Raw genomic sequence first — 25,859 nt, forward strand, 5'->3', positions numbered from 1 at the left:
TTTCTGTTCATCTGGGTACTAAGGTCAGAATTTAATTGTTTAACGTCCTTTGTATTGTTACATCAAAAGGTACATCTGGCGCACACAGTAAATTTTAAAAATCAGTGCAATCAAAATGACTGGTAGGGATTTGCAGCTAAAATAAGTTTTTAAAGGTACTGATTTCTACTGTTTTCATTGCTTTATAGTATTTTGATATTTACAGTGGCAGCTTAAATTTATTATTTCTGTGTATATGTGCGGATATATATATACACACGCGTATGTAATGAAAAGGTATTATCAAAATCTTTCCCCTGGTTACTGAAGAACACTGCATTCTTTACTCTTATTGCACAGTTAACATCTTTTCTGTTATGGCTGGTATTTTTACACAGTTTTGCATCATGAATGCTAGTCATTCCAAATCTTGAATTAGTACGTACATGACAAGGAATTAATTAGTGTTCTCTTGCAGTTCATCTTTTGCAATTATACTTTGTCAACAGGATGTCTACTCGAGTCCTTTTGGCCACGCTGTCAATTCCTATAACTCCTGAGAGAACTGATATTGCTCGCCTTCTGGATATGGATGGTATCATTGTTGAGAAACAGCGACGACTGGCAACCCTCTTGGGTCTTCAGGCCCCACCTACACGTGGCAGTCTCATTAATGATATGGTAGGTAGTGGTGTTCAGATGAGCAGCTTTTAAACATTGAGTCCTCTTTTTTGGACTGTTTTCCTTCTAGAGCACTATGCTTAGTTATGAGACAGCAGTTTATAAGTTAAAACAGCTATATGGTTAATTTTATGACTTACAGTATAGTGTTAAAATTTCAGATTTGCAAGAACAACCATTTGGAAGTGGCAGCAATAACGGGAGGCCTGAAATCTTGTGTGCACTAAAGAGTCAGATTCAGTATTGTCCTTGATGTCACCTGGGCAATGTAATTTTGAAACTCAGGGGTCTGAAAAGGGTTGTGAGCTAGAACTTTTTTCCTCTGCTCTAAGGTGTGTAATTAACTGAACCAAGTGTTTGTTTTTCTGTTTTAAATGTGTATCAGATAAAGGCAGGTCAGATATCAAGTAGCAGGCTGTGAGTACCTAACTGATTACGAAGACTTCCTTGTGTTTAAATTGAAGGGAGCCTAGATTAATCTATCTTCAGACCTTCCCAGATATTCATAAACAAATTAGGCATTCAGTCATAGTTAGGTATTTTCAGAGGGTGTTTGAATTTAATGCAGCCATTTCCATGGTTCATTTTACAATTTTTGCTAATTCTTCTGGTACCTCTCCAGTGTGCCTTAAAACAACAGTTTAAAGCTTCTGAAGTTTACACGTGAACTGAGATGTGTGGTCTTAGTTTGGATGTGGGCCTACATCGTTGTGGTAGGACTTGAGTCTTAGAAATGGCTAGTTGAGGGTGGTACTCTAAATATTTATCTTTATATGGTTTTTGTCTACTTTTCCATTTTTAAGTACAGTTTAGTGGTGTAGTGTAGAGTTATTGTCACTGCAATTAAGAATGCTGTAATAAAAAATAAGTAACTCTCCTGTATTAAAACGTATATGTGGTGCCCATTTAACTTATTGAATATAAACATTCTTAAAGCATAACTATTTATTAATATTGTATGTATTTTGAGATCTTTGGATTTTTTTGTTGACTGTAGGTAAGATTCAACGTGGTGCAGTATGTTGTTCCAGAAGTGAAAGAACTTTACAATTGGCTTGAAGTAGACTTTCACCCACTCAAGTTATGTAGCCGTGTCAGCAAGGTAAGTTTTGTAGCTCTGTGTATATGGTAATTGGTCTTGACTAATAAGCCTGTTATTTGAATATTGATTTGTGGTAAATACAAACTAGCTTTTTCTATTGCCAGAATTTTCAGTGGTAGGCTGTATTTGGTCAAATGCCATTGCAGTGACAAGTACATAACATCTGATACACCTAGTACACCAGATTATTGAAATAGAATGAAAATTCAGATCTCTAGGATGCTGTTCAGAGGGCCCCTATGAAGGTGCAGAGTTTTGGGAACATATCAGAAGGTCTTGTTAGTGGAGGTAATACTGAGTTAAATTTTTTTTAAAGATGTAGAAATGAGAAAGAAGTCAAGCACACGTGCACATGCATGCAAGTGGGTTGTGTGGGAAGTGGAAAAATATACCCATGACTATGTTTACTCTTCAAATGTAGAGAACTGGGAGGTAAAATCATGTGAGAGCTCTTGATTAGGTTGGTGTAAATTCTGCAGTTGGTGAAGCACATCATGTTCTTTTTCTTTGATAGTGGGAACAAAGATATTTGAGGTGCTAAAAAGAACTTGAAGGTAAATTAGCAGTGTGGTAGCTGTTGCCAGTACTGTCAGTCGCCTTCATACATATGCCTAAGTCTTAGGTCATACCCATAAGATCAAGTGTTCTGATCAAAAGATACACTTCAGTAAAATGATTTAGTGTCTGGACAGAAAGGCTGTTGTTTCATGAGCTGTAAACTGGAAGTATTAAAGAACAGTGTTTCATACTTTAATGTTGAAGTGTTTAAGGGTTGATGCAGATAGATTAACTTTTCAGAATTTTGATAGGTTCTGAACTGGGTGAAAGACCAAGCTGAAAAGGAACCTGAACTGCAGCTGTATGTTCCTCACCTGCAGAACAATACCATTCTTCGCCTTCTGCAGCAGGTATGAGTAAAGAAAACTTAGTTCGTAAGTATATGTAAGTTAGAAAATGCTTTGTGCGAAAATTGTTGGAAATTTTCATGCTGAAGTAAAGTTTTTTTTCATCAAATAGAAGGCCATTATGATTTTGAAATAGTTTTTTCCAGTATATAACCTGCGTTTTCAGGTTTGTACATCATTTAGGTATAGCTGCAGTAGCTATACTTAATAGTGGCTGCATGCAATGGTGTAATCTCTTGTTTGGATTTTCTTCATGGATCTATGATGTCTTATTTAAGGTAATTAATTGTTTCTTAAACTTTTTTAAAAGTAAGGTCTAGGTGGTATATTTTGTTTTCAGGTGGTTTTGTGTCTAGTGTTTTATAAAATGCACATTTCATTGACCTGCTTTCGTTACAAATGAGGAGCAGTGTTATTTCTGATGTGCTACAGAAATAGTTGAAGGCTAATTAGCAGTATAGCTCTATGTAGTTACTGCTGCCAGTCTCCTTCATACAAAGAAGCCATTCAGGAATGGCATTTAATCTTAGATTAAGTTTGAATACAGTACAGAAATAAAATCCTGAAAGAGTATTTGCTATTGTATTAATATGTATACATTCATTTGTCGACAGTTTAGTGATTTAGCTTTATAACCCATACAACAACTTTTCTTTCGGATCTCTTTTTAACAAGTAAAAACACCTAATGTTTCCGTTCACATACAGGTGGCCCAAATTTATCAAAGCATTGAATTTTCTCGTCTGGCTACCCTGGTTCCTTTTGTTGATGCTTTCCAGCTGGAACGTAGTATTGTTGATGCAGCCAGACACTGTGACTTACAAGTAAGTGCTGTAAAAAGACTTCTGTGAAATTATGTGTGGATTCATGTGTATAACACTCGATGAAAACTAAGTGGTTGACATTGAACCTAAGGGAGATAATTGATTCTGATAGATGGAGATAAACCAGAGTCAAAGAAACACGTGACTATGTTAAGTACTGACAAATTATTTGCATTCTGGTGTCTGTTTTTGATTTAGGTCAACAACCATTAACGTAAGTCCAGTAGAAGTAAAAGCTGAAATCAGATTTGCTGAAAGTTGCCCTGTGAGCCCCAGTCATTTAGTCCAGCATATCCTGAAGCAAGCCTAACAAACAGGGATGTGAATTTCTGACTATGCCGAATTCATTGTGCAAGACTGAAGAACTAGCAGTTGCTAATGTTGTTTTTCACCTAATCAAGTGACTGAAGTAAAACACCAATGTCTTAAATGTGTACCGCTGTCTATTTCAGCTGCTGTTGAAGATTGCAATGTTGGTAAAATTGTCAGTATTGAAAGAACGGCATCCTGTAATGAAATGTTTAGGCTGATGATGAGATACAAGTAGTTTTTAGTTGAGGATGCTTAGTAATTACTCATTTAGGCTTTTAGATAAAGCTGAGTTAGTTCATTTAGATTAACACACAACTTTAGCTTTTATTTTACGCGTTGAAATTGTCTGCATTAAAGTCAGGATTCTTGTTTTGCATATTGCTAATGTGGAGGAAGAGGCAAGAATGATTTGTCTTGGAGTACTCGTTTCATAGAGTCACTGAAAATTCAGCCTCTTCCCGTGATTTTTGTTCATTTGTTTTCTTAGAAATCATGGAAATCAAACTTCTATTCAGAGCTATTTTTCTTCTACTAATTTGGCACTTCTCATAATCTGGTATAGCTAAAACTGTTTTTTAAAGTAATTTCTGCTTAGAGCTTCTGTTTACTCATATTGGTCATAGGCAGAGCAACAGAGAAATTGTCTAATAAATAATATGATCCCTTTTCTTCCGATTTTTTTTCTGCAAAGGTTCGCCTTGATCATACCACCCGGACACTGAGTTTTGGCTCAGATTTGAATTACAGTACTCGAGAAGATGCTCCACTAGGCCCTCAACTACAAAGCATGCCTTCTGAGCAAATCAGAAATCAGTTGACTGCTATGTCCTCAGCTCTGGCTAAGGCTCTTGCAGTCATTAAGCCTCCTCACTTACTGGTAAGTCATTTTAAGTCATCTGAAAATGTTGACAAATTCTGACATTGCACCTATGTGTGTTGTGTGATGTTTATCTGTTGCCCTTATACAGCCTTTTGTTATTATTTTTCTTGTTTGATAACTGCTCTTTCCAGTAATCTATTCTCAGTGCAGTGGTAATATTGTTACTTCTGTCCCCTTCCCTTCAGGACAGATAATTGATCCTTGAGGTGTTAATATATACAAATGTAGTGTGTGTTAATGTGTTTATTAATGGCAAAGTATCCTTCTGCATCTGTTACATATTCACTTGTTCTAATAGATCTAAATTTTCTGATTTAGCAAGACAAGGATGTTTTGAGGTTGTGAGATCATACTTGAAGGAGTTACTTGGATTACCTTTCCTTGACATAGGAAAGGCAGTGAGCTATCTAATGATTAATTTAACATGACATTGCAAGGATTTAAGTAGGTAGTGATTGGTCCTTTTGTACATCTGTTTATTTTCAAAAGTGTGTTGCTCTGTTTTTCAAAACATTGTGGTAATGCTCTCTGATCTAATTTGACAGTAATGATGGGCTGCATTTATACACTTGTGGATTAAGTTAGAAACATAAGCTAATAACTTGACAATTCATACCAAAGCTTATATTTTAATGAATGTGTTTTCTCAGATTAGATGTACCTTTTAATTTATTCTTTTTTTCAATCTGGTGGTAGTTGGCTATTTGTACTTGTGAAGAAGTTGTCATTTCTTAAATGCACCCAACTAGTTAGTGTTTGGTCATAACTAAAGTAATGTAAAAATGTACGCAAGAGGCCCGAGTTTAAATTGCTGGTCTTGCATCTGTCAGGTTTAGAATGTACCAAATAATAACTTACTGATAGATGGGCCTACAGAGCTAGTATTTGTTTAAAATTTTGCATGCATTTTTGAAAATCCAAGAGCCTGGTGTCTTTATTCTTCCTGGAGAAACTGCTGTTGTGAAGAACCTGGAATGTAACTCCATAGTGGAACCTAAAAACGTGAACAAAAGATCCCGCAACTCAGAACCTGACCTGTCCTTCTCACTGGGACTGTTGGCTTCAAGGTCGGACTCACCAATGAGCTTACATTTCAGGTTCTCCAGAGCCCTGTATGAGCAAGGTGTAAATCAGTCTCGGATTTCCAGCATGCTTTGGTTGTGGCAAGTTAAACCTTCACTTCTCTTAAGAGCAGTGGTAATTTTTTCTTTTGCTTTATGTTTATGAAAGATTTCATGGCAAACTTATCAAATTTCCCTATGGAAAACAGGCTGATGGCAAGATGTCCATGTTAGATTTTTTTTATATGGGTTGAAATACTAAGTAATAATCTTAAGATATAAACGTACAAAGCAGAACTGCATCGTGACACTTAATGCTAGCTTACTTATGTTAGCTTGAACATATATTAGCTGTTGTATAGTGTTTAAGATAAAGATCTTTCCATGTAGGTTTTCCCCCTGAAGATTTTACTAGTGATTGGTACTAGATGGATTATATATTTGAAAGAAAAAACGTTTTTTCTGTACATTCATAGATAAAAAATGACAAATAGTCTTACACTTGACATGTTTGTACAGTTAGCTGAATAAGACATAATTATGCTTCTAAAATTGGAGTACAGTGTCAAGGTTAATATCAGTCGGTGTAGTTAGAGAAGCTACAGAACAAGGTGATACCCTTTTTTCCTTTGCTATTCAGATCAAAACTTTCATTTTTTCCAGGAGGTTTAAAGCTTTGAATTTCTGTCAAATTTGTTTGTAACTCACAAAACATGATTGATCTATAAATTAATTGATAATTGATCTATAGCTTTCAATTTTTGGGTTTCTAGCCCCTCCATTTATCTTTAAATGCTTTCAGATTTGCAACAAAGTATGGATGCTTGTGCACGTGTTGAATGCCCTAGAAGTGACAGATTACTAAAAATACCTCTGAGCTATCTCATATTTCAAGAGCAGCATGACTTGAGGGAATGTAGTGAGCTGATGGGCCTGCAGTGCTTTGCTGCTTGTTGGACTGATTAAAGTGGGCAGTTTCCTGAGCTGGCACAATTACATGTCTTCATGTGTACAGCATGGATCTTTACGAAGAACTGTATAGGTACTTTGGAGGCGAGTGGGGAGGGTGTGAGAAGACTGCCTCAAAAATAGTTGGTATACTAGTGTCTGGAAGTCTAGTGCTTTTTATAATTTATTTTAAAAGGTTTTATATACAATGTTTATACTGAAATTGTTGATTCAGTTTTTTATCATCTCACAGATAGTGCTTTGTGTTAATTAGGATATTTTTCTCTTACTTTAGTGTGTTTGGAAAAAGCAAAACTTTAAAAACAAGGGAGCTTTGGTGAAATACAGTACATGTGGTGCTATACTTGCTAACACATGCAGAGACAAACAAGACTGACACCCCCCTCTTTCAGTTAGTGTGTTAAATATCAGTTACATATGGGTGTGCAATATTTTTGGACAGAAAAGTGTGAAACTATCATACTTAAGATGCGTTGCAGAGTAGTGTCTTTTACAGACAACTTTCTCCATGAATATGTGGTTCTAGTCAGTTGATACTGCTTTGTGTGCCACTTGGATGAGTGATGAGTTTTGCCACTCATTACAGTTGTATTTCCATGCAGTTGGCAAGTGTGGAGAATAAAACTAACTTTGAATTTTCATTGAGAAGCATTTGCTATGCCTTCTGCCTTTTTAAAGTGATGCTGTATACATCATTGTCTTATTCTTAATTTAAATTCAGCAAGAGAAGGAAGAACAACATCAGCTGGCAGTCACTGCCTTCTTAAAAAATTCAAGGAAGGAGCATCAGCGTATTCTTGCACGTCGTCAAACTATAGAGGAAAGAAAAGAGCGCCTTGAAAGTTTAAACATACAGCGTGAAAAAGAAGAACTAGAACAACGTGAAGCAGAATTACAAAAAGTCCGGAAAGCTGAAGAAGAAAGATTACGCCAGGAGGCAAAGGAAAGAGAGAAAGAACGTATCCTGCAAGAGCATGAACAAATCAAAAAGAAAACTGTTCGTGAGCGCTTGGAGCAGATTAAGAAGACTGAACTGGGAGCCAAAGCATTTAAAGATATCGATATTGAGGTAGGCAAGTTATTATTGACATTTTGAGTTATTTTTCTATACTCTTGGTGTTACATTGCTAGGCTTTCGGAATTTTGTGGTTTTTACTAGTTTTATACTGTAACTGGTCTTATAAACAGTCTCTTAAAAATGAGATAGTTTGACACTTATATATTTAATTTATTCAGCGGTGTAAGTAAACCTTAATTCTGAGTTGGGATAGGACTGTATTTACCTAGAGGAATTAAGTCCAGCTGGTTTTTTGGGTTTTTTGGGTTTGGTGGGGTTTTTTTTTTTGGTTTGGTTTGGGTGGTTTTCCCCTTGTTGCTTAAACAGTATTTGAAATACCAAACAGACTTGCTTGTCCAATGTTGTAGTACCTGGACTGTGTCTCAGTTAAAGATCAAGATACAAATGCTTTAAAGAGTTCTATTAAAAAAAATAATGCAAGCTACCTAGAAGAGAGGAAAATGAACTGAGAATGTTTCTGAAGCAAATTAGTTTTAAAAAAGATAAGGGGAAAACTGCAGAGAAGATTAAATAAATAAATAAACAAACCATATTTGTAACAGAAAAAATGTTTGCTTTATTTTGTGTTGATAACTCTGCTTGGTTGTAGGATCTTGAAGAACTGGATCCTGACTTCATTATGGCTAAACAAGTTGAACAGCTGGAAAAAGAAAAGAAGGAACTTCAGGAACGTCTGAAGAATCAGGAGAAGAAGGTACGAAATAGGAAGGGTACAAACCCATGTCTGTACAATGCTTTAGGTAGTGATTGTGAACTGTATTGATACATACATATATATATATATATACATATAAAAAAAATACTGGTGTTGAAAATGTTACTGTTTGAAATGAAAAAAGGTAAATGTGTTATAAACCCATTGAGTTTCTAATATCGGTGCACAAATTTTTCTAATTAATGGAGTTGATTTGAAAAAGGACCCTTAAAGCTGTATGTGAACTGAGTCTTAGTTGGGAAGACTTGTAACTGGAAAATGTTCAGAAAAGGTGAGGTCATTACAGAGAAGTAAAACTGATTGATTGTAGTAGTCCTCACTGAAACAGAGGAAATTCCAGTGCTAGAGCCCTTCTAGATGGCAGAAGAGGATCTGCCTGAAACCTGAGTGGCTATAAAAGTGCGAGGCACACATTGTTGTAGTAAGTAGAAATATGTAACCTGTGCAAAGTGAAACTCACCCAGGACTTCCAAATGTGTTCAAGAATGAAACAGAAGTTACATGATACAGTTGGTAATTCATGTCACTTAAAACTGGCTTGTCACTAGGAAGTGGCAAGTTAATTAAAAAGGTTACAATGAGGATCTTTTGTGCTGCAGGCCTGTAAACCTGATGCTCATACTGGGCAAAGTAGCAGAAAATACATTAAACAGTAGAATTAGTAGTCACCTGGGTAAATATGATCTACCTGGAAGGCTCAGCACAGCTTCTATAAAAGAATTGTAAGCCAGGGCTTCCTCCTGGAGTTCTCTGAAGCTATCAAAACAAACACGTAAGGGTGGTCTGATTGATGTAACTTAGTTGGGTTTTTCAAAAAGCTGTTTACAGAGTTTTTCACCAGGCGACTTAGCAGCAGTGGGATAAGAGGAAGAGTCTTTGAATGCTGTTCCGTTTTCGTAGGCAAAGTGGAAAAAAAATCCCCCAGTCTTCAGCTTTACATATTAAATGATGGGCTCCAAACTTAACGTTCTTAGTCAGCAATGAGAACTTGGTTCTTCTGCATCTTGAGCACTGTCTGCGGTTCTGGTCTCTTATCTCAAAAAGTACGCAGCTGAACTGGAAGTTTGAGAGAAGGCCAGCAATGATGTGGATTGGCTTTGGTGTGAGAAATACTTACGTAAAATAGTAGCCCTATGTCTGAAAGACTTCTGGAGAGACGATGTGGAAGCAGTCTGTAAGAGTATACCTGTTACAACAACTGACGATGGAGAGCAGTTGTTCACACACTGACTGCAAGGGGTAGTGAACTAGGAAGCATCAAAGGAAGCCAGTAGGAGCCATATTCAGAACTATTTGTAGGTGGAAAGTGGGTCATCATGCTGTGAGCCATAGATGCACAGGAGCTCTTTCCAAAGTACGTTGTTGTATATGAAAAGCTTCTTTGAGTTCAAAAGGACAAGAGGAGAAATCCACCAATGCCTACTAAATAGAAAAGAAGCTTCCAGCACAGGAAATGCCAGGCGCTGAAAATTTATGGTGCTGAGAGAGTATTGTATATGTGCCTGCCGCTGTTCTGCATCCTTGCCTAGGAGTGCACTTAGTTGTCCGTGGTAGAGGCAGGTTCTTGGTTAGGTGGACCTCTGATGTGGTCCAGTGTGATTGTTCTTATGCAACAGTAATATATCAGATATATTTGCAGAAGTCTTCAGATACCAGGGTTTTCTCTGGCGCATGCTGAATACCGAGTCTTCCAGATTTGGTCTTCACATTATGACATGCTAAAGGTATGTTATCTTTATTTAGATTGACTATTTTGAAAGAGCAAAGCGCTTAGAAGAAATTCCTTTAATAAAGACTGCATATGAGGAACAACGAGTGCATGATATGGAGCTGTGGGAGCAACAGGAGGAAGAAAGGGTAAGATTTTTTTGTTGAGATGATAAAATCCATTAGTGATTAATGAAAAATAGTGGGGTTTTGCACTTTCTTTTTCCCCAGCTCAATCCAAGTGAATAAGGAAAAAAGTTGATATGAAGAATGAAGTGTCATCTTTACAGTTTCATTGTGTTAGTGGACAGCAGTATTGTCTGTCTTGGATCTGAAAGAGGAAAAGATAATTTCGCTTTCTAATGGGTGAGGTTGAATGCAAAGATATAGTAAGAGTTTACTTTGTAATACTTTATTTATTTCCTATTTTTAGATCACCACTTTGCAGTTGGAGCGTGAGAAAGCCCTTGAGCATAAGAACAGACTCTCAAGGATGTTGGAGGATAGAGATTTATTTGAAGCCAGGCTCAAAGCATCACGACGAACAGTTTATGAGGTACACAAGATGCGGTGTTATAGTAAAATATTCCCATTAAAGTGAGGAACTAAACGTGTGACCCAGTGATATTTCATGTAAACTAGAAACAAATTAGTACCTAGAATGGCACAGAATTATGGGATAGTTTATTTTCTGCTTTGACTTAAAAAATAAAAAAAATATTGCACCTGTTACTAAATATTAACACTTACAATTTTTGACAATTTCTGGGATAGCTTGTAGGGAAAATAAGATAAGTGAGTTAGTTATTTCAGTTGGGCTAATAGTAAGAGATCATTGGGTAGCATATGAGCAGCCAGCTGTATCTGTACATGTACTTGGCCTTACTGTGGTGATGGAATCATACTAACAATAATATCGAAGCCGAGAAATAGAAATACTTGTCTATTTTTTTTAAATCTTTTTTTTTAAATGTGAAAAATATTTTGACAGTTCATGTATTTGGTACTTCATGTTATGTTTTATGTTTGCAAAATTTCATAACAAATTAGAACGTCAGGACAGGGAAGGAACTGGCCTTTATGTCTTGCACTACATTTTTTTAATTCTACATTTGCTGAGGCTGTTTATAGCTTTATTGGTTATGTTGCAGTAAGAACTGGTTTAAAAAAAAAAAAGCGAAAGAAGTATTATGTTAAATTAAGTTAACTAACTGCATATGATTCTTTGCAACAATATAGGTAATATTAGGTAATGTATTATAGGTACAGGTAAACTATTACTCAGTTAATTCCTTTCCTGAAAAAGCAGACGAAGGACTAAAATTGTGCATTAGTCATTGTCTTGTCTTCTAAGTAGGAATATATTCCCTTATACATGTTCAATTGCAGAAAAGGTTGAAATGACAAACAGGTAGGGGTTTTTTCACCAGAGCAAAGTTACTTTGTTGCAGTTAGTTTGTTTTCTGTGCAGCTTTATTTAGCAATTTGTGTAACTGTCTAGCTCTTAGACTAGTTTTGGTGGTTTCATGTGTATTCTTTGTATTTCAGGATAAACTCAAGCAGTTCCAGGAACGGTTAGCAGAAGAGAGGCGTAATCGTTTGGAGGAACGCAAGAAACAACGCAAAGAAGAGAGGCGCATTACTTACTACAGAGAAAAGGAGGAAGAAGAACAAAGATTACGAGAAGAACAGCTGCTTAAAGGTATAATTGAGAACCCGATTCTTTTATTGTTTGCATCCTTGACCCATTCCAGATGTGGGCAGCTAACTTCTGGTTTCCCTGTTTGATGATATTGGTGGAAGTCTTTTTGCTTTCAATCCGTGGTGAAGACTGTGGCCATTGCTGTTAGATACTGTATGTTTTACCTAAGGCACCTTCTGAATGCTTACCTGTGCAGCATAGAGATGAAGGTAAAGCTTTATAGGAGGAAGGGAAAATAAAAGCAAATCAATACTTCCCACCCTCCCCTTCTCCCAGACATGGATAAAGGAGGAGATAAACAAAGGGAGGTTAATGAAGAATTGAGTCTTTGATTTTAGTAATTCAGTTTGAGTTCTGGCCACTTGTTTGTGTGCATCTTAAAGGGAAAAGAAAGGGAGCATTGGTGTCGGATCAAGAACTCTAGAATTGTGACTCACACACCTTTCTTTGTGAATTGCTTTGTCTGGTGGTCTGTTTCAAGGCTTTAGAAGAGGAGAGGTGATAGGCAACCTGTAAGGTAAATTTTTGTTCTACTTGTTACTTAGTGGATGAAGTTACTATATATCAGAGTTCATAAACGTGCAGTATTTTAAAACCAACCAACCAAACACCCGGGCAGTCCTAAATACCAAATTTCTGACGCTGCTAGTTGATTATTTTTTTTGTGTTTGACCTTTCTTAAGGAAGGGATCCTTTACCATGCCTGAGGTAGTTACTCATACTTTAGCTGGCACATTTGTGGTCTGTACATTGAACTAATGTACAGGTATTGGAACATTTTCTTTCCTTTCTTGCTAACTGTTGTTCAAGATGCCACATTAATAGATGTATCAGGTTCCTTTTCCTATTGCTTTCAAGTTAGGATAGTTCCAGAAAACAGGTTCTATGGTTACTTAAATGTATCCTGTGAAATGCTTGGGGGTTTTTTATAAGGAGTCAAAGAGGAGAGATTGTATTTTGTAACCTTTCTGTGGTTACAGCAATATACAGGAATTTATACTGGTAATACATTTTATTTATGTTTCCAATTCTGCAGAGCGTGAGGAAAAGGAGCGCATTGAGCGTGAGAAACGTGAGCAGGAGCAGCGTGAATACCAGGAACGTGTCAAAAAACTGGAAGAACTGGAGAAGAAAAAACGTCAAAGAGAAATGGAGATAGAAGAAAGAGAGCGTCGCCGAGAAGAAGAAAGAAGAGGTCTGGATGACCCATTTTCAAGAAAGGTAAGTAATACCTGCAGGTTTTTCTTCTTCGTCTTCTCCTGTAGATTTGAAGAAGGGGCTAGCATTGCAAAATGGTAGGTTAATTTTTTTTTTTTTTGAGTTGTAGCATAGGTGGCTAATTTAATAGTTAAGTCATTGTCACTTAGTTTCTGCTCACTATCAGAGTCTGGAATCTGTAATTGAGTAATAAAGTAAAATAAAGAAACTACTAAGATCTCCAAGCTGTTTAAAAAAAGAATATTGAATAAAATTTTCTTTAACAGAAAAGAAGGAAAACTTCATTGGAAGCAAGTGTAGTGACTCGTGCTAAAGTCAGGAATTGGAGTAGATATTGAAGGAAAATCCCAGACTAAACATAAAGCATAGTTTTATAAGAAATACACAATAACATAAAACCAAGAGTTGTGTGCAACTTGCTGTTTACAAATGTAAGTATTGGAGGAAGTTATTGTCCCAATCCAACTGGAAACAAAACAAAAGCTATCTGCAAATAAATGTTTTAATGATTTAAAAGAATGTAACTGAATACCACAAACCTTCTATGCTTTCACTTTTTCAGAATTTATCTATAGGAGAACTAGTTTTAAATTTCATCCACCATAGCCATTATATTTGTTTAATGCATACTTCATTGAGTAACACTATGAAGATAAGCGATCAGAGCTTGTCTAAATTGTTTTAGTAGTCTATCAGGTAAGTAAGCATCACCGGTATTTTTCACGTAAGAGGTACTCCTAGCCATGGGCACTTGATTGTATGGAAGAACTGACTTAGGTTCCGGGAGAGATATCTGTGCCACTTGAAAAATACCATTTGCAGTCTTGGGATTCTTTCTTTGCTCACTCTTGTTTGTTGGGTTCAGTTCAAGAGCATTTAAGTAAACAATCGTGGAGTAGTGGATATGCAAGATCTTGCACAACCTGTGTATTTCCCCACACTGAGTGCAGACTTTGACAAAAACACTTCTCAAAGAATGGTTTAAAACCGGAATGAATACCCTTTTATAAAGAGGTTGTGTGATTATGTGAAATCAGGTATTTTATGTGGTTTACCTAATTTGCTTCTTGTGGTGGAAAGGAATAAACAACTATGTTAGAAATAGTTTAAATGGTTTGTCTTTGCCCAGCAATGGAGAGAGATATTTTACCTTTATAAAAAAAAATTAAAAAATCGATCATTAGTCTGCCTGGCATCCAAGCAACCTGTGGGAGTCACAAATACCTCACCTGTTCTGTGCATTGAGGTACTCAGAACTAAATGGTTCCTGCTACAAAGAGCTTTCAGTTTACTCAGTTAAATTTTCTGATCTGATCAGAAAGCACAAAAGCAAATAATTCTTAGAATTCATTTCTGCTGTCGTTAAGCAGCACGAAAAGTGAAACTGTTAGAACCTTTTTTTTGTGTTAACAGGTGGTAGTAATGCCTCATTGTAGCTATTATTCATATACTTGTTGATAAACTTTCTAGTGTATCTGCATATATCTACCCTACTGGTAAAGTATGTGGCCCAAAGGGAACCGTATTGGTTTCTAAAGGGGTTTAAATTGTGTCAGAAACAATAGTCAGTTAAGGCCATGCTTAAGTTATTAGAACTCCTGATAGTTCAGTATTCTCTATAGTGTAACATGAGCTTTTAATGATACAGTACGCTTTGAAAGGACTAAATTATATGTTAAAAATCTTCATTTTAAAGTATCCAGAGAATGTTCCTAATTTCTTTTGACATACAGGAATCTCGTTGGGGTGATAGGGAGTCTGAAAGCTCCTGGAGAAGAGGTGGTGAAACAGAATCTGAATGGCGACGAGCACCAGTGGAAAGGTACTCACTGGGTTACTAAACAGCGGTTGTACTGGGTTCAAAATAGGCAGGCTCCCTTTTTGTTACTACTGCTAAAGCTGCACTGACGGAATGGTATCTCATGCCTTTACGTCTCTGAAAGTTACCTTCTATTAAAAATTGCTTTCTAAGGATCTCAAAATGAGAGAGAAGTTTTATCTTGGAACTGCATTCGGATAACATTCCTGTTTTATTTAGTTTAGATATGTGAAAGCTAGCGGAGGCCTTCTGCATGTGATAAACAACTTGCTTTCTTGGTTTCTTTTTTAAATTAAGAATTTCTGTCCCACTCAAACATTGGTGTCAGTTGTATAAATACAGAATGGGGAAAGATGACAATGAGATTTTCCATTTAGAAAACTAACAGTAATATCTAAGAATAGTAAAGTCAAAATTAGGAGTTTTAAACTATTCAAGTCCCGGAGTGAGTCACAGAGCAGAAAATATGTGCCATAAACTATAACAAAGTTCTGAGAGACTGTATTGAACAGAGGAGGAAAGATTTCTGAAGGAAGAATATTCTGGAAGTACTTGGCAGGTTTTTCTAAAAAAAACCAACATGCTTGTTCACATCTATATGTTTTAGGGGTTTTGGATGTATTGACTAATAATGAAGACTGTTTATACAGTTGTAGAAAATAAGATCTTTAATATTTGTCCGTCCCTCTGCTCCACAACAGGATGAGCTATAGGTAAAATATTTCTGATGGTGTATGTCTAGTTGTTCTTAAAACCCTGTGCTGACAGAAATACCACTGCATGTTGCAATTGGCAGTAGGTTTTATTGCTTAATTAGCCTTCCACGTAGATAGACTTTTATAAATGTCTAACCCTAATTTCCAGTGCAGCGATTTAAATCCATTACATCTTACTCTGACTCCAGTGGAATCAAATTAATTTGCTTTTTCTCTCTCTAGTAGTTTCTTCTAACACATTGGAAGAGTATGATCTCTCAATAAACAAAATAGTTTTTCAGTCTTCCCTTAAAAGCTACATTACCATTCTTGGTATCTTGGTAGTGATCCACTTTCTCGTGAATTGCAAAATCAAAGATTGGATGAAACTCCTGGGTGGAGCCTTGAACTATTAACGTATTGCAGAACTGTTTAATGCACCTATTTATATGCTTCAATGCGATTTCTGCGCCTCCCCACCCCTAATGATACACTTGTATCATTTCCCCACATTCATTTTAGAGTCATTATAGCTTAGAGGTTTTTTGACCAAGTGTTGTCTTTGTTACTTCTCATTCAACTTTTGTGGAAGTTGAGCAGTGTGACTGTTAAGGAGTTGCAATTGGGCATATTTTGGATTATTACATAGCATATCTGGTAAAATTTTCCTTCTCTTTTTTGCTAAAAGGACTATACTGAGGAGTACTAAAAGGAAATACTGACAGCAGTCAAAATTAGTATCTATGGATTTTAAGTAAAGCAATGCTTCTCAATTATTTTCTTTTTTCTGAACTTTAACAGTAACAAAGTAAAAGTGATGATGCTCAGACATAATTGCAAAAGGAAGGTGTAATTCTGCTTTCTTTAGTAGCCACAAGCCTACTTTTAGTAGATTTTAACCCTAAAGGGAAAAGGTGTTGGATACAAAGACAGAAGTGCAAACCTGACTGTGAGTAAAGTAATTCCAAAATGTATTTCTGAATTGAGTGGTGAAGGCAGTAACATAGAGGACAGAGCATCGGATTTAATTTGCAGCATGTATCTAGCTGAAAGTACAGCTGTTGGATATGTGTATTAAAAAGTCCTTATAGACGCCAGTACAAGGAGAGAAGCTATAACATTTGCCTCACAGACAATTTCTCATGGAAATGGCACAGTCCTGGTGTACATGCCATATTGGTACTCAGATCCTTACAGTCACGGAGCAACCAATTGTACTATGCAGCATTCCCCAGAGTGCTGGATTCCAGGTGATCAGCATGTTGCAGTGTTCTCAGTCTTTTCCGTACCCTGGTTCCAGTTACAAGAAAGAACAGGTTACAGAAAGGCAGAAGCGTCCAGCAAGGGCTGTCTGTCTCTTAGGCAGGAAAGGTAGTTATCATAAGAAACAAAAGAAAATAAAACTAATGATGCAATGAAATTTTGTAAGGAAGAGAAGAAAGCCAATCCTGATACAAAAAAATATTACAAATATTGTGATTGTAGGAAAAAGAGGTTAACATAGAAGTGCTAATAGGAGTTAAATTAAAAGCCAGTTGATTTAGTAGAAGTAGTTGTTTTATGCTGGTACCTTTATGCTTGTTCTTTCTCTAGATCACAGAAATCCCTTAAAATGCTGTCAGGATCTGGGCATTTGCTCATTGAAACAATGAAATGGCAGCTAATATAGATGTGGTATTCACTAAAAGTGGCAGGGCAGTGCTGCAGGCTGTCGTACTTGCACAGTTCATTTGAGTCATCACTGGCACAGATTGCTATCTCAAAGGATCAACAAATGCTTGTGTGTTTATGGTCAAGAAACACTAAAAAGCCAAATTGTATAGATGAGGGGAGTTGACCTCTGTTTTATGTCTGTGCTGTTTGTACCTGAGTCAAGATGAACAAAAAAAAGTTATAAACCTGTGACAGTGGTAGGCACTGTAGCGTGAACTTTGCCAGCAAATTTCTTCTTTATTTGGTAAAGCTGTCGGCATGCTTTCAGCTCTTGTAGATCTGTGTGTAGGGTTTTTAGAGGTTATTGAAAAATGAGTTGTATAATAGAAACTGGATTGCATTACTACCAGTGACTGCCATTCAATATATTTTTAATACTCACGCATCACTGGTTTTATTAATTTATCAGATGCTGTTTGACTCTCAATTTCAATAAACTTCTAAAACTGGGAGTTAGGATTTCTAAGAGGAAAAGAAGGAAAAAAAGCTGAAATATGAATACTAAAGTTGTCAAACAAGAAACAAATGTAACAAGATAGGCATAATTTTACCTACAAGTAGAGTGGTAATAGATTAAAAAGAGATTTTAAAAGCCTAAACCCCTGAAACAGTAACTAGGTATAAATGAATTAAATACTTGTTCATTTGCTGAACTTTATAGCCATTTCTCTACACGTCTTTTACATCAAAATAATCAGATTTTTCAAAGGAGAAGATTATCCAATTTAAGTCTAATGGAATTTAACAATCTCCATGTCTTGTTTTTATCTCACAGGTCAGTGGTAATTAGGTTTGCCCTTATTCTTCTAAAACTAGGAAATATGCTGCTCACAGTTCCTCAAAATTCTTGAGATGCAGAGTTGTCACAAACTGTTGCCTCTTTGTTCTCACCTCTTGGAGTCCTACATCTGTTGTTTTGTAGCAAGTCACTGCTGTTCTTTTGTTTACATTTTAGTAGCGTAGTGGATTTCTAAACCTGTGGGGGTGGCTTGTTTTGTTTTGCTCTTGATATTTGAATCCATGAGATTGAACCCCGGTGTGGCTTCTCTTCTCTTGCCAAGAAGCAGGTACCCGTACATCTCTGTGATGTACATTCCTTGTTTCTTTGTATTCCTGAGAAGCTAGCTGAGGAAGGTTAATTTGCTGAAATAAAGAAATTAATCCAGTGACAAAGCCAAGGTTTGTGGTCTAAATGTACGTGTAAATCCTGTAGACATTAAACTAAACGGTGTGTCCAGAGAAGTTACAGGAGTGGAAGGCTCTAACCATTGTTCAGCAGTGTCTGATCTTTTAGATTTTGTTAGAAATCCAAACATATTTCAAAGATGACCTGATGACTCAATAGTCCAGGGAAAATTTTCAGCAGTTCTTTACTTCCCACATACATCCTAATATGGAAAATCCGTGCAAGCACTGACAGCCTGCCAGAGTCTGGCGCACCCTGCTCACTGTCAGGCAGTAGCAGTGGATTGAGTCATGAGTTCACCATGTTGTCCTGCTGTATCTAGTTGTGGATGCTTGTTGGTGAAAGTATTGCCAATCTATCGGGCTGGAAGTGCGGCAAAACTTATGAAAATAGGGATTGGACTGTAGGGTTGGCATGTGCATGAAGAATGTGGGGATACTTACTTGAAGTTGGTTTTTTTTTAATACTGGTTCTTTTGAGACAGCTTGAGTTTGTCAAATTAGGCTTGGTGGAGAAGCCAAACCTCTTCTCTGCTGTGTTGCAGCAGATAACCAGCAAGGGACTGTAATTATGCCCTTGGAACTGTAGTTTTGAAGGAGATAGTAAAATGTTCAGTCTTTACTGAAGCTGTAGGGACAGTGACCTAGCACTTTCCTATACTAATTAGGGCAATTAGAAAGAGCATTTGAAAACTGCAAGCTCTGTAAACGTATTTGTGACCACACATCAAGTGGATATAGTCAGAAATAGCCTTAAGGGGCTTGATACTGTTGATCTAATATGTGAAAGCTTTCCTGCATGTCAGCTTCTACTTTTTTGCTCGTTCCCTATGGTTTTATAGAGATTGGCGTCGAGGAGAAGCAAGAGATGACGAAAGACCTTTCCGACGAGGGGACGATCTGCCGCGACGAGGGGACGATCTGCCACGACGTAGTGCTGCAGAAGAAAAGGAACGTCCTTCTGTGGAATCAACAGAGGATAGGCCACCTAGGCGTGAAGGGGAGGAGGACCGGCCACCTAGGCGTGAAGGGGACGAGGACAGGCCGCCCAGACGTGGATTGGATGAGGACAGGCCACCCAGGCGTGGTTTGGATGATGATAGAGGGAGCTGGCGAGCTGCAGATGACGACAGGGGTCCGAGGCGTGGAATGGATGACGACAGGCCACCCAGACGGGCTTTGGATGACGACAGGCCACCCAGGCGCGGTTTGGACGATGACAGAGGCAGCTGGCGCTCAGCAGATGACGACAGAGGACCCAGGCGTGGAATGGATGATGACAGGCCGCCCAGGCGGGCTTTGGATGATGACAGGCCACCCAGGCGTGGTCTGGATGATGACCGGGGCAGCTGGCGTGCTGCAGATGATGACAGGGGTCCCAGGCGCGGGATGGATGATGACAGAGGTCCCAGGCGTGGGATGGATGACGACAGGATGTCAAGGCGTGATGATGACAGGGGACCATGGCGTAGTGCAGATGATGACAGGCTCTCCAGACGAGATGATGACAGGGGTCCGTGGCGTAGCGGTGATGATTCAAGGCCAGGTCCTTGGAGACCATTTGGTAAACCAGGTAAAATACACTAATACAATAATCTTCCCTCCAACGTGTGTGTTAACTTGGTAGATAATGGATGTGATGTACTTGGTGCTAGAGATGGGAGGTTCAGCTCTGAAAAGGACGGAATTAATTTGACTAATGTGGAGACTCCTTTACTTAGTATAATCAAACCTTTTAATTTGATTGAGTATTTAAAAAAAAAAAAAAAAAAAAAAAAAAAAGCAGCAAAAGCAGCTGTGCCTGTTGCTTGCCTAGAAGATACCGAAAGGTCACATAGTAATGCTGGTAATTTGCCCATGTGCAAAACTGAAATAAGCAAGTTGAATGCTCTGATGGGAGAAACATTCTCAGTAGATTTGCAGACCTTGGTCTCTTTCCCTGCCCTCTCTATGTGTCTGAAATTAACCTCCTTCTAAGGAGGACTTTGATATGTCATTCAAGTGGATCTGGTTTTGTTAAGCCTTTTTTATGTGTACAAAGATCTTGCTGTTTTTACCATTCCTTTCTTGCTTTTGTGTCTGCCCTTGAAAATCCTGCTTTGAGCAGGTATTTGGACTAGATGACCTTCTGAGGTCCCTCAATCTGAATTATCCTAGCCTTGTATAGTGTATGTCTAGTCTTAAGTCTTGTTGGTGGCGACTAGCGCAACTGTTCCTGATTCTTTTCAGAACTGTTGATGACATTTAAATGTTAGATACTATTTTGATTTCCTGGTTCTTTTTATTCAGAATTATGTATTCACAGACACCAGCAGCTTTTAAAGTACTGCATTAAAAAAGCACTAAGGACTTAAAAAAATTGCTAGCCTAAAATCTCCTCACTTGTAGATTTTCACAAAGGAATCTGCTCTCTGAGCTACCCCCTTTACTTCTTCCTGTGCTTGTTTTGCACAAGACCCTTGAGGAGTTTGTGGTTTCTGACTGAAAACTGCAGGGTGTAATCAGCTCTACTAAACTATTACAGGCAGTCCTGATAGATGAGGTATATGTTGCTGTCTTTATATTAAGCAGTTTCTACGGTGTTTGTCTATGGCTCCTACTCAGTGTGCTCACTTTTTACAAGCTTCTTGAGTTGGATCCCTAGGGATCAAAACTTGAAGAACCAGTTTCTGTGAGGGAAGTAAAGGATTCTTTTGTCTGTGGAGAGATCAGAGGTCAGTCACAAATTCGTTTGACTGTGTTTGTTACTTATAGGGGGATGGAGAGAGCGAGAAAAGGCTCGTGAGGACAGCTGGGGGCCTCCCCGAGACTCCAGACCTCCAGGAGACCGTGAATGGGATAGAGACAAAGATCGTGATGAAAATGAGAAGGACCGTGAATTTGACAGAGATAGAGATTTTGATAGAGATGATCGTTTCAGGCGTCCCAGGTTTGACTTCTCTGTTTAAATGCTTCTAGAATGTTTCTGTTAAAAAAAATAAATGGCCTGCTGATAAAGAAATCAGGTAACTTTGCCAGGTGAAAGGAACAGTGGTTGGTTTGTACGGATTTAAGCACTTTAAGGCAGTAAATGTATAGTGTCATTTTTGGAGCCTTTTTAGTTTGTTATTTTAAGACAGTGTTAACTGTTTACAGAAGGAATCCCAAAATGCTTTACTGCTTTAATTATTTTTTTTTACCTGTTATCAAGGGAATTTCATGTTAGGCTCCAGAAAAACAGAACAGGTTTTTCAAGTATGTCAGTATGTTAAATATTTTCAGGCCCAATGAGTCTCTGTCTGTGTGGTGATGTATTATTGCTTATTCCCATAGCAAAGGTAAGGCCTTAACGTTTAGTCTTATTTGATGTTCTGAATGGCAAAAGGGATGACGCTGGTTGGAGAAGAGGGCCAGCTGAGGAAACTTCTAGCTGGAGAGATTCAAGTCGCCGTGAGGAATGGGACAGAGGTGGTCGTGACATGAGAGATCGACGTAGTGATGACAGAGATCCACCCCTCAGAAGAGGACCACCACTCAGATCTGACCGTGAAGAACGTACGTTTATTTCAGTGTTCATGAAGGCTTACATTCATTATAGGGCCTTCCTGTTACTCTTGACAGTGCTAGGATGCGGTAAAATGGGAATAAGTTGTATTTTCAGCCACTTAAACTCCCTTTGCGTAAGCAAAGTAACAGAAAGGAGCTTTAGTATAATTGAGAATCCTTCCTTGAATCTTAACTGTTTTTAGTCGTACTCTTTATATCATAGTAGCATTTCACATCTGCACTAGAAGTATAACATTATAAGTATGCAGTTTTCATAGTAGGATTATGTTCAGGGGGACTGAAATTCTTGTACTTAAATTATCAAGGTAGATGTCCCAGAAAGTAATTTCTGGCTCATTTCTTAAAACCATTAAAATGTGAGGGAAATAGTTCCAAACAAGTCCTTATGGGTTTCACACTATTAATAATATTGATTTTGATGAATAACATATTATAATTACATACATTAACCTGTTTTAATTATGTGCATTTATTAATCCTTTGCTGTGTTCTAAAAATACAGTAGCAGCAAATACATTTAGGGTGAGATACTATGTCTTCCCATTCTGGCATCCTCACGTTCAGAGTCTCGTTTGGTCTCTGCCCCAGGTGTGGGTGCTCCCTGAACACACATGGGTGCTGCTGGGCAGCTGCTCTGGGAGAGCAGGCTGGAACAGAACATGTCGTACAGGATTTCAGCTGGTGGAAAGGCTGAGGGTTCTCAGTGTGGAGATGATTTTTTCTTTTTTAATATATCAAGGAGTTTTGGTATTTGTCTCGTTTAGTATTTGGTACAGCTTTGTTCATGCATAGCTGGGGTAGAATTATTAACGTCCTGTTGGTGGAAATGAACAATTTTTCATATAGTAAAGGATAATGGATTCTGTTACTAGTGGAGTCATGTAATCTGGTGCTGTTTATACCTCTGATTTCAGTAGGCTGAAGAGTAATTTGCTGTCTTATGAGACAGTGAACTCCTAAATTTTTTCCACAGGTGTTTTCAATTTAGGATTTTTCTGTTTTCAGGGTTCAGTCATTTCTAAGGAGATGCTTTTGTGCTTTTAATTCTGATAATAATATAAGAATATATTTTTACATTATAAAACTATGTACATCAGTGGAACATTCTTATTGCAGTTACTGTGTTTTAAAGATGACACTTGGGTTGCTCACGACAATCCTGAATCTGAAAAGATGCTTGAGTAGTTTCCGTCCATTACTTCACTATAAAATTAAACTGTGCATTTGGCTATCATTATCATATTACCTCTTGGCAAGATTGAGAATCCATAAATCAGGCTGTTGGTGCCAGGCATATTTGTTTAAACCCTTGCAGGCTGCTGGTGGAGCATGACAGAGGTTGTTTTATTGTCTTTCTGTATTTGCAGCAAGCTCATGGCGGCGTGCTGATGATAGGAGAGAAGAACGTGGAGAAGAACGTGAAGCAGTTCGGCGATCAGCTCCTGCTCCTGCTGCGCCACCAGCTTCTGCCCCTCCACCAGCATCAAAAGATCGAGAAAGAGATGGGGAGAAGGAGAAAGGTTCCTGGAAAACAGAAAAGGAGCGTGAACCCCTTCGCCGTACTAAAAACGAGACAGATGAAGAAGGGTGGACCACTGTACGACGTTAAGTGAAGCTCACAGAGTTTAACCAATGTTTTAGCTTTGATTTGATTGAATCCACAGATTATATTTGTGCTTACAAACATTCTGAATTGGAATTCTTTAACAAATGTTTTGAGGTAACATGAAAGCATGAGCTTGAATTACGTACTCATATAGATTGACCATGCACAACACTCACAGCAGAAGGTTGGAAATTGAATGCCAGTTTTTGAAATTTCAAATTATGCTTATTTCATGGGTCGTTTGTTGCTAAAATAAAAAGAAGCAAGCCCAACAGCTGTCTTGAGTAATGCCTCTATCTCACACCAAAACAGGCTGACCTTTTTATTTTTAGTCTTTCTTAATTTGGAATGGGGTATTATCATCACAGAACGTGCATTTGAGAACACCTCTGTTCACACAGTGGAATTACTGAAAAAGCAGAGCTAAATGCATTTCCATAATTAGCCAAAAACAAAACAGAAAAAAGTATAAAAGCCCTCTTTTACATAGGTATCTTTGAGGGCAGGCGGTTTCTGAGAGACATATTTTATCGCTGTCTAAATTCAGTAAGTTGTTTAAAATTGAATTAAATACAACGAACATTATGAGCATTAGCTACACTGGGATACTTTCCTGTAGATTTACTTGAATACGCAACGCTTATGAGGCCATTTTGCATCATTGTTCCAATCATGTATACTGCTGCAGTGTACAACCACAAAACTTCAGGCTTTTACAATTTTAAGTGTTTTGGTAAGCATATGGCTATGTATTTTCTGTTGCCAATATCACAACTGCTTTTTCCATTACTGGATGATTCATGCCTTTCAAGGATTTATAAATATTGTCATATTTAAAATGTGTGGGTTTGGAGAAATTGTTGAATTTTCCCCCCAATTATTTGTCTTCAGGGTCAATTCTTTCCCTTACCAAAAAAGTGATCTGTAGTAACAGCTGTGTTGACTTCAAACCTGGGGTGCAGTAACAACAATTAACTATCTGGTCATACTGAAGCCAACACAGAACTTGCTGCTGTGTGTTTCTTCAATGATAAATAAACAACTTAAGGAGTTAGCTGCTAGAGTGTTGTGACTTTTTAAGTAACTTCCTGCAATGTACATTAATGCAGAACAGCTGCTGAACAGCTCCTGGTCAGTACGCACACCTGTTGCTGTACCAGCCAGAAGAGAATGTGAGAACACCTGGGATAGCTTCTTCCAGAGAAACCTGGTTTAATTTTGATTTGTGTGAACAAAAGTTGTAATACTTCTCTGGGCCTTTTCCTGCCCTCTTCTGAGTTATCCAGGACCAGTAGGGTTCTCAGGAAAAACTTGCTCTCAGAGTCATCTTCTTAGGGCCTGGTTTGTGTGTGCGCCTTTGGAGCCTGCCACGTCATTGCTCGTTGAGTCACAGAGCAGTAGTGTTTTCTAAGCAAAAAAGTTACTATGTTGTTTTTTCATCATACGGTCCTATAAAGGATGGAACTAGAGAACGGCGGTTATCCAGTAACAGAGAGCGCTTACTGGATTTGGAGTGGTGGAGGCTGCTGCTGTTCAGCTGCCTCTTGCTGTCCTTACATTCTGTGTCATAGGACTGTGGGATCATTCCTGTTAAAGGGGACCCCAGGAGCTCACTTCACCCTGGCTGTGAAATGGTTCTGTTACTCAGAACCATGTTTCTCCAGCATGGTCTTGAAAACCTCCAAGGGTGAAGACTGTACAACCTTTCTGGGCAACCTCTTTCAGGGCTTGACTGCTCCCAGACTGAAAAATCATCAAATCATAGGATGGGTTGGGCTGGAAGGGACCTTTAAAAGTCATATAGTCCCAGCCCCCTGCAATGAGCAGGGACATCTTCAACCAGATCAGGTTGCTCAGAGCCTGGTCCAGCCTGACCTTGAATGTGTCCAGGGGTGGGGCATCTGCCACTCTGGGCAACCTGTGCCAGTGTAAAAAATAAATAAATAAATAAAAAATCTTCCTTATATCTAGTCTGAATCTACCCTCTTAGTTTAAACCCATTACCCCTTGTCCCATTGCTACAGGCCCTTATACTGTCCCTATCTTTCATATAAGTCCCCTGTAAGTATTGAAAGGTCACAGTAAGGTCTCCCTAGAGCCTTCTCTTCTCCAGGCAGAACCACCCCAACTTTCTTGGCCTTTCCTCATAGGAGAGGTGCTCG

General features: G+C 38.0%; 1 protein-coding gene and 1 non-coding gene across 2 annotated transcripts in view; both read left to right on the top strand.

Annotated features, from left to right (window-relative positions):
- Nucleotides 1-24,751, top strand: part of EIF3A (eukaryotic translation initiation factor 3 subunit A) — a 35,592-nt gene extending 10,841 nt beyond the window's left edge. The window contains exons 7-22 of the mRNA XM_056352911.1: nucleotides 489-660; nucleotides 1,658-1,762; nucleotides 2,572-2,670; nucleotides 3,375-3,491; nucleotides 4,495-4,680; nucleotides 7,435-7,782; nucleotides 8,381-8,485; nucleotides 10,250-10,363; nucleotides 10,647-10,769; nucleotides 11,762-11,915; nucleotides 12,952-13,136; nucleotides 14,867-14,955; nucleotides 19,388-20,118; nucleotides 21,300-21,474; nucleotides 21,910-22,079; nucleotides 23,459-24,751. Coding sequence (XP_056208886.1) covers nucleotides 489-660; nucleotides 1,658-1,762; nucleotides 2,572-2,670; nucleotides 3,375-3,491; nucleotides 4,495-4,680; nucleotides 7,435-7,782; nucleotides 8,381-8,485; nucleotides 10,250-10,363; nucleotides 10,647-10,769; nucleotides 11,762-11,915; nucleotides 12,952-13,136; nucleotides 14,867-14,955; nucleotides 19,388-20,118; nucleotides 21,300-21,474; nucleotides 21,910-22,079; nucleotides 23,459-23,700 — 3,115 coding nt within the window. The 3' untranslated portion in view covers nucleotides 23,701-24,751. The remainder of the gene's footprint in view (nucleotides 1-488; nucleotides 661-1,657; nucleotides 1,763-2,571; nucleotides 2,671-3,374; nucleotides 3,492-4,494; nucleotides 4,681-7,434; nucleotides 7,783-8,380; nucleotides 8,486-10,249; nucleotides 10,364-10,646; nucleotides 10,770-11,761; nucleotides 11,916-12,951; nucleotides 13,137-14,866; nucleotides 14,956-19,387; nucleotides 20,119-21,299; nucleotides 21,475-21,909; nucleotides 22,080-23,458) is intronic.
- On the top strand, nucleotides 3,035-3,167 carry LOC130155646 (small nucleolar RNA SNORA19). The gene has a single exon (XR_008824141.1). It is a non-coding gene; the product is annotated as a small nucleolar RNA SNORA19 (small nucleolar RNA).
- Nucleotides 24,752-25,859: the final 1,108 nt, after the last annotated feature.

This window comes from Falco biarmicus, chromosome 9, assembly GCF_023638135.1.
Source record: "Falco biarmicus isolate bFalBia1 chromosome 9, bFalBia1.pri, whole genome shotgun sequence".
Lineage (NCBI taxonomy): Eukaryota > Metazoa > Chordata > Aves > Falconiformes > Falconidae > Falco > Falco biarmicus.